Here is a 9,080-nt window from a genome sequence, read left to right as displayed (position 1 = left end):
ATGAAATGTATAGATATTTTTAGATGATGCTAAAAATATACATTTTTCAAGTAGGTGGTACAAATTGTATGTGTATAGTAGGTATGTAAACTACTACTCGTTTTATTTTTAAATATACAATATACACATGAAATTCAAATTAATAGTAATTTAAAAAAAATTAAATACAAGGATTACTTTTGAATTCAAAACCAGATTACCACAATTAGGGATAAATATTTTTTATGTTCAGGTTATGTAGTAAATTATTATTATATGTATAGGTATTATCGTCTAATTTCTAACATTTTATTAATTTAAATAATTGTGTATTTATTTTATTATATACATAGATTCAGATACTTTTTTAATCTATAATAGTTTTCACAATATTATCACTGATCATATAAATTACAATACCTATAATGTAAAAGACAATTTTTCTAGATTTATCATATTTTATAACTAGTCAGCTGGAAGTGTTAATGTTTAAAACTAGTAGATACTAATCAACTTAAAGTACATATTATACCATACATACATACATATTGTAAATTAAGATTTTTCAACACCTATTGTCATATTTGTTATAGCGCCATCTATCCTGAAACTAGTTGGTAAATACCTACCAAGTAAATATTTGTTATAATAATATTTCTAGAACACATACATTTTAAAAGTCTATATAATGTTAAAATAACATATTATGCTAGTGTATACATACAAATTAACCCAGTCTTATAAAGTTATAATGTTCATACAAAATAGGTCTATTTAATTTAAAAAAACACAATATTTATAAAATACATTTATAAATTAAATTTGTATACGTGCCTAAATTTTATTTTTAGATAGCAAATACAATTTAGTCATAAAAATTTTTGATAAATAATTTTTATAGAGAATTAAATGAGTAAAATATTAATATTTTTACATCAAAAAAAGAAAAAAAACACATAGGTAATATACATACCTACATATTTAATATACATTTACTGATCAATATTCATGTATTGGAAGTGTCTTCTTTCAATTTACCAACATATTCTTGAAACATTAAACATATCTTTTCACATTGAGTTAGATCTTCTTTCCTATCAAAAATGTATTTTTAAAATATATTATTAGGCTTTAGGAAAAATTAGTATAAATATTTTAAGTAAAAATTGTTTTACATTCATTAATATATTCATAATAAAGAAAGATAATATTTTCATTTTTGTCTATTTTTCTTTTTTAATTACTTTGGAGATTATTCTAATTTCTAATCCTTAACTTTTAGAAACAAAACATCCCACTATTATGTTTAATGAAAAAAAGTGGGTTATATATGATAGGAGTGTTAAATTTGAATCCAATGATAGGTATCATTGTATATGAAAAACGATTCTGAACGAAGATGATTTGTTAGCCTAGGATATAATTTCCAGTGGTTGGTAAAAAGGTGGTTTATGTTTTAATGACTTGAATATACCATAATTTAAATTCTTTTATAATTATTCATTATTGTAACCTTAACTTATGGAAAATCTTGTACTAAATTTTCAACTCTTAGCTACTTATACAAACATTTTTATGAATTATACCTACAAAATAATTTGCAAGTATTCATGATTTTGACGAATTTTTGTCAATATTTGAACTTCAAATGCTAATAAAAAAAAAAATAATGCCTGTGTATTCTTATACATTTTTTTTTACCATAAGAATAACTAATGAGGAACTTTGTATAAATTTTTCAAATATTTTGAAGTATTATTCAAGTAAAAATTTTAAGTGTTTACAGTGATTAGTTTTTGAGTTACAACCATATAAAAAATCGATTTGGTCGAAAACTGGTTTTGCGTAAAAATTCCCGTTTTTCCATCACTTTTTTGGAAGAATGTTGGAAAATGTTTACTTTTAACCTCCAAGGATATTCACTCTGCCATTGGAAACTACCCCCCCCCCCAAGTTGGAAATTGAAGCATTATTTCAACTAGCTATGTTGTACACAGACACAAGAACAAACAAAAAAAAAAAAAAAAACACACACACATAATTGTACAATACATTCATCACTTCGTACAGAATCTAAAAAAATATTTAAACATTTAAATGTTACATAATTATTTTATTCTAGGTAGTTAGTACTGTTTGGCAAAAGTAACTCTATTATTGATTCATTATTAAAGCTTATATAGACTATATCTATAATTAAAAATTTACAAATTTAATTTTCATCTCAAAATAAATAATATACATAAGTAGGTACATAAAATGTTCACTACTTGTATCCTCATAAGTTATAAGGTTCAATATGATATAAGATATAATAAAATATAATATACCATGTAAGTTATATCTAATAAAAATAAAACTAAACAAAATTAATCATGAATAATGATCAAATTTTAATTTTTTAATAATAATGAATGATTAAATTTACAAACTATGTTTTTCTAAAGCCAAAAATTGTATTTATATTAGCGACAATATTAAATCAACTTATCCTTAACCAGGGCTAGTTTGGCCCAGCGAGTTACCAAGTAAAACTTGGTGAACCATTCAAAATAAGAGGGGCTGATGACCAAAAATAAGTAAAGAGTTAAAAGTTGACAAATTAAGACTAAATGCTTGACTTTCACAGACATGGTTGTAGGTTGGTGATATTATTAAATAGGGACATATGGTATAAGTATAACTTGTGCTGAATTTGTCTTATAAGGACTTGTCCTTAAGTGTAAACAAATTTAATGAATATTTGTTTGCCTATCTATTGAAATTTATCAATTTTAGACTAAGTACAAATTAATCTATAGTATTTGCTAAGTACAAATAAAATATTATTAAACTTTAACCATCTATCAACTATAGATTTTACCCAATGGGCAATACAGCTAGTTAGAATTACTTAATTTACCTATTTATAAAATGAAATAGATTTTTTAATATAAATTAATTCACCAGTATGATCTTTTAAAAGAATTAAATTAAATATAATTAGTAATTAGGTACTTACCTTTTTTCTTTAAATGCTTGATATTTAGACTGGAATTTATTTTCAAGATTTATTAATTCAGTTTTATGATTGGAATTAATTTTATCTATTTCAATTTTAGAGAGTTTTGATTGGATATCTTTTTCAACAAGATCAGCTTTTAAAATATCTATTTCCTTGGTTAATGCATCAGTGTTTAGTTGTGCACTTGTTGTTTGAGCAGCTATATTATGTAGTTGTGTTTTGTTTAACTTAATTAATTCATCTTTAGCCAACATCAAATTGTTTTGAAGTACTTTTATTGTCTCAGTAGCTTCAACAGAATGTGTTTCAGCTTCTGCTAATTTAATTTCTAAATCTGTCTTTTCTTTATGTAATGTCTTTATCTTTGTATTTAACGAAAGTAACACATTTGTCTAAAATAAATCAAAATTAAATTTAGTTTAAAATAAGTAAATATAAATGTATGCAACCTGTTTATCATAAGTATTTATTTCTTCTTGTTGTCGAATTAAATTGTTCATATTTATTTCATTACTAATTTTATTTGATATCTTACGATGATACATATTAGTAATAAGTAACTTTTTAATAGCTATTAATTCATCTAAAAGCAAAAGTATTAAATATCAGTTAATAGTTATAATTTATAATTTGTTTTTTTATATTGTAATTTGTAACCAGAATAATCTTTAATATTTAGTTCCGTTGATGATTTAAAATGTTGCCACTCTTCTTTTAATGTCTTTAGTTCATTTGTCAACTTAAGTAAATTTTCTACTAATTGTTGACATTTCTTTTTTTCTTGTAAAACTTCAATGATACAATTTTCTTTAATTTTTGATACAATGTAAAATATTTTATCCAAGTCCTAAATAAAGAAAATTAATTGCATTAATATTATTAATTTTTTTAGTGATATCTAAAAACCTAAACACCTCTGGGTAATTCATGTTTTCCATATCAGAATTTGGAATTTCGTTACTTATTTTTTTTATAAGTAAATTTAAATTTTGTTTATTAAACGATGCCTCTGATTCTATCTTTTTAACTTGGTTTGAAATAAGAATATAATTTTCTTTGTCTTTTAAACTATTTTTTTTTAATTCTTCAAGCTCTTGATTTTGCTCTTGATTTTTTAATTGAAAAAGTTGTAGTTTTGATTGTAGTTCACTTTAAACATTTTATATTGCTATAAATTATGCTAATTTTAATGAAAAATATATAATAAAATAGATATTTTACTTGACACGATTATTATATTGATTGTTAAGAATGTTCAATTGTACTTGATAATTTTTATCAACTGATGCTACATGTTCAAGAAGACTTGAGTTCCTGACTTGAATTTCTTTTTGCTTAATTTTATTTGACTTATTCTGTTTTAGTTGTTTGGCTATAAACCAAATAATTAGAATCATAATAAATAATTAATTTTACAAATAATTTATTACTGACATGTCATGACTCATGATCAACAGTGTTAAAAATAAAAAATAAAAAATAAATTATAAATAATATATAAAATATAAATTTAGAAAAACGAAATTTATTTAATTTGAATCATTCAGGTACCTACTTATATAGGTGAACAACAATTTTTTCAATAGTTATTCTAAGCTTAAGGTAAACTATCGACAAACTACAAACAATAATAAAAATGTCAACAATTTATTTAAAATGTTGACATAGGTGATTACCTAAACCTAACCATCACTTTTATTTTCAACATACCTATCATAGTAGATATATCTATAGACACAGAATTTCCTTGAATATTTAGTTCTAAAAGAATCTCATTGTTTTTTAAAGATTTCATTAATAATTCTGCTCCTGTTTCACCTATACAATTCCAACTTAAATCTAATATTATCAAAAAAAGATAGATAAAGATATTATAATGTATTATAAATACGTCTATATATGTTTATTCAAAAAATGTATCATATTTACCGATATTCTTTAAACATTTATTGATATTTAACATTTTAGCTAAATGAAAACCACATGTTTGACATAGGTTATTATTTGCTAAAATTAAAGTATTTAAAACTGTATTAGACATTAAGCTATGACACAATTGGGAAAATGTATCAACAGAATCACCAATATTATTCCAATCCAATCGTAGCCTTAAAATATTTATAAACAATACATTTCTATATTTTATATAAAATAAATTAAATTAATAAAATGGTAATTTAACAAGTAACATACTCTGTAATATTAGTATTATTTGATAATATATTAGAAATATATAAAGTTAGATCACTTCCAATTTGATTTCCTTTTAAATTCAATATCTTTAAATTTGTTAAATAATTCACTAAATTTAAAAAGGTTTTCAACCCATTAGGTGGTAGAATACAATCAGACAAATTCAAAATATTAATAGTGGGTTCATGTTTAAAAGTTTCGGCTATTAATAAACAAGAATGTTCTGTTACTGTAGTACTTTTCAAATTGAATTCACCATAAATACTAAAATCAAAATTAATAAAATAAACTAACATTTTATTATTATTATTATTATTAAAATTACCTTGCATTGTGTAAACATGATACAATAAATTCATTAGGTGATATTTTATTTTTCAAACATAATTTTTGATAAATATTGCAAATATCTGTATTCATAATTATATGAGTTATAATTTGTATTTTCATAGAAATATATTCAATAATTTTCAATGATAAATTTAAGAATATTTTTGAATAGTTAATGTAAAATATACACTAAACTACAGTACCATACCTACAGCAAAAAGTCAATGTTTTAACAAATGCCTATTAATAATAATATTATAATATTATAATCAATGAAAAAATAAGTTTGTATTCTGTAGAATCAGTTTTTTTATTTTAGAAATGATAACGGTAATAAAAACAAAACAAATATTAACTGTACAATTGAATGCTCAAGAAAATACTTTTCATTTGCAAAATTTCCTTTCCAGCTGATGTCCAATCTATATAGTTTCTTTTCTCCTTGGAGTGTTTTTTACAAATAAATAAATTTAGTTCCATATGACCATATTATATTATTATCCCTCTTTGGTTTAGCTATTTACATGATTTTTTTTTATCGCTTATCAAAACCTGGTTGTGTCCACAAAAGCTGAAAACAAAAAAAAAAAAAAATGATTCTGTGTAAATGCGTTTTGTCTATGTTGCACATGGGTCTGAGTAGAGAGCCTATGTAATAATTATTATCTAAGTCTGGCAAAATGGTGGAGCTGATTCTCGGGCGGAAGGAAAATGCAGAGCGGGCCAGGCAGCTGGTGCGATTAGTATAGTGTGGTGAGTGGTGACTGAATTTGTGGGCCAAAGGTCAAATATCTAGGGTGGTTAGAGGCCCCCACGTATGTATAGCTATTATGTATGTTACTATTTGTTATGGTGAATAAACGATACGGGTTTGGGTGGCAGTATTGTGCTAAACAATTCCCACCCGTTCCCGGTTTCAAAAAGGGGAAAAAAAGGCTCTCTAGGTCTAAGACTCTGAGAAAGAAATAAACACTGCGCTGACATCCTCTTTGACGTTGAAACCTAAATTCTTACTTTATGGTAATGGTACATTATGTTTTAAGACTTTAAAAAAGATGTAACTGATAATAAGAAATTCAAAATTTTGATATTAATAAATAGGTATTTGTAAATGTTACCGAACCAAAATCGGACCTGTACTTTACACTTTATAGTACTTTACTCGTCCAGTAGCCGATATATTTCAGACTAGTCTAGTTACCTAACGCTAATGAGCGTTCAAATCAACAGCCAATATTTTTTATTTTTTTTTAACGAATCATAAGTTCGTTACATAACGGCTTTGTAAATCACTAATGAATGTTTATGCAACCCACATTTACCCACTCTAAATATCCAAATCTTCTCATTGTATCCGTTGCTGGGGTTATATTATGTTATTATAAATAAATAAAGGAATCTTAAGGTAAAGTAATGTAAGACTAGAATATAAAATAAAGAGTTTAAATATTTTGTTTTATTCAGTGAGTATAGGCAACTGATATTGCCTTTTAGTTGGCTAAAACTAAAATACTGGAAATACTAAATCGTCTGTCATACATCCTAGCGAATGACGGGGCTATGGCACACAGTAATAAATGATCTTCTGATTGATCTTCGCCACTTTCTTATATAGTAGGTATGTCCTATGCGGCTGTGTCCAATCCTTTCTGATGGCTCATTTAACTACCTAGGTTTGTTTTTGTTGTAGCTACTCCTGCTCTTAACCTAGGTAATTAATGTCTTACATATAGGTAGTCTATAATTGGTTTCTGCCACATGGTAAATGCTCAGCAGGCGAGAATAATATGTCGTAGATAGTAGCTCTTCTCTTAATTTTCGTATACTGCATGTGTTGTTATGATGGGCCTTGAATCGTGATTGCATTGGCCATAAAGCTTTTTCAAAATTGAAGTCTTGAAGATTAAGAATTACATAGGTAATAATTACGAGAATGTTACATTATATTTCACATTCATAATAAATAATAGGAAAATATTAAAATAAGATTTATTCAAAATACAAATAATAGGTACAATATAAATAATTAAATTGGATTATTTACATCCAAGTCCTATTTACATAGGACCAAAATACTATTACGCGATGTTGTGATGAGGACTTTTTATATATATTTTTCAGGACGACAGTACATGATTTCGATAGTCGTCCAAATACTCATATGATATAGGTAGTTACCGACATACCGTGGTAAAGGTATTGTTACTTAATTTAATATTTTCAATATTTAATATCAAAATGTATATTACAAAGCGGGTTATAGATATTATATATCTTAGGTATATTTTAATTCATGTCTATAGTACAGTATTTCTCAACTTTTTTAGTGTCGCGAGTCGCGACCCCCAAAATATGTATAAAATATGGTTTATCACTTCGCGACCCCCCCCCCCCCCCCCCATAACTATATTAACTACAAATTTGAACCATAAATATATCAAATCATTAACCAATTAATCCAAGGAAGTATGCCATTTATAAATATCATGTGTAATTCACTGAACTTAATACGTAATATGTATTTATATAGTTCAGTGGTGTATTTGTGTAATACCTAATTTAAACTTGTTACAGGTATAAGTGTTTTTTTTTATTCAATAAAAATGTTAATTTTGTAAATTAGCGTCTTATTATTTTTGACTTAAGTGACCCCTAGTTAAGGTGATCGCGATCACAAATTTGAGAAACGCTGGTCTAGTACATACAAACTTGTTGCGTGGTATGACTGATAGATGGCACGGACACACTCATAGCTTTCGTACTTAGTGCGACAATCGAAATTTACACCAGACAAATCATTAACGACAATGTAACGTTGTTATTAAAATAAATTAGTACCTTACTAATTATAACAGTCATAGTTCATGGTACTTGTGCTTAAAAAAAAAAAAAAATAATGACGTGTTAACAACCATACGTTTAGTATGCACCTCGACACTTAAGTCATGTTATATATTTTATATAGTTAATGTATAAACTCGCATTGGTGGGTTTTGACATCCGACTTGATTAAAATTCTGCGATTAAGAGGATGGTTGAAATCTTGAGAACTGTACATCAACTCGGCAATTCGCCCATTTGCCAGCGAGACACGCTGACTACCACGATTTCTCCGTCGTCTAGGCCATCGGCCCATCATTATTAGGTTTTTTTCAACACGGAATTTGGGATTAGTTGCCATTAAGATCGATTTACAGCGCAACCGCTAATATGGACTGATCATGGATTTTGACCACTGTTGGAACACATTTCTGACTGCCCACCACGATTAAAAATAATCTTTAACCGTGCTGTCCATAATTGCAATATAGATAATAGATAAATGTATGCGAACAGTGTCTCGGACTTCCAATCCGATCAAAATCCTCGGATCATTTTTATATATTACATATTTTTTTTTTTTGGTGTTATAACATATTTAAGTATTCAACATGGTTAATTTTGGTAAATGCCGATGTTTGTTTATTATCTGTTGTATAATCAAACTTTTTGAAGTAATGATAATCATTGATAAAGCATAAATGATAAAATAAATATATTATATTCGTAAAGCTATTATAGCTGCTTATTCGAT

The 9,080-nt window shown here is 25.9% G+C and overlaps 1 protein-coding gene across 2 annotated transcripts; it reads right to left on the bottom strand.

Annotated features, from left to right (window-relative positions):
* Positions 1-530: 530 nt before the first annotated feature.
* On the bottom strand, positions 531-8,927 carry LOC114130136 (leucine-rich repeat-containing protein 45-like). 2 transcript variants are annotated; one of them, XM_050201645.1, is made up of 10 exons: positions 5,502-6,095; positions 5,177-5,440; positions 4,913-5,091; positions 4,694-4,822; positions 4,205-4,355; positions 3,898-4,132; positions 3,641-3,830; positions 3,433-3,566; positions 2,981-3,375; positions 533-1,073 (listed from the first exon to the last, which is right to left on the bottom strand). In XM_050201645.1, the coding sequence occupies exons 1-10, from the start codon at positions 5,624-5,626 to the stop codon at positions 986-988; spliced, it is 1,890 nt and encodes a 629-aa protein (XP_050057602.1). In that variant the 5' UTR covers positions 5,627-6,095; the 3' UTR covers positions 533-985. The 2 variants fall into 2 exon arrangements, with proteins under 2 accessions (XP_050057603.1, XP_050057602.1); XM_050201646.1 differs by lacking the exon at positions 4,694-4,822 and having other exon boundaries at positions 531-1,073; positions 5,502-8,927.
* Positions 8,928-9,080: the final 153 nt, after the last annotated feature.

This window comes from Aphis gossypii, chromosome 1 (genome assembly GCF_020184175.1).
Source record: "Aphis gossypii isolate Hap1 chromosome 1, ASM2018417v2, whole genome shotgun sequence".
NCBI classification, from domain to species: domain Eukaryota; kingdom Metazoa; phylum Arthropoda; class Insecta; order Hemiptera; family Aphididae; genus Aphis; species Aphis gossypii.
This window is presented reverse-complemented; position numbering and strand designations above follow the sequence as displayed.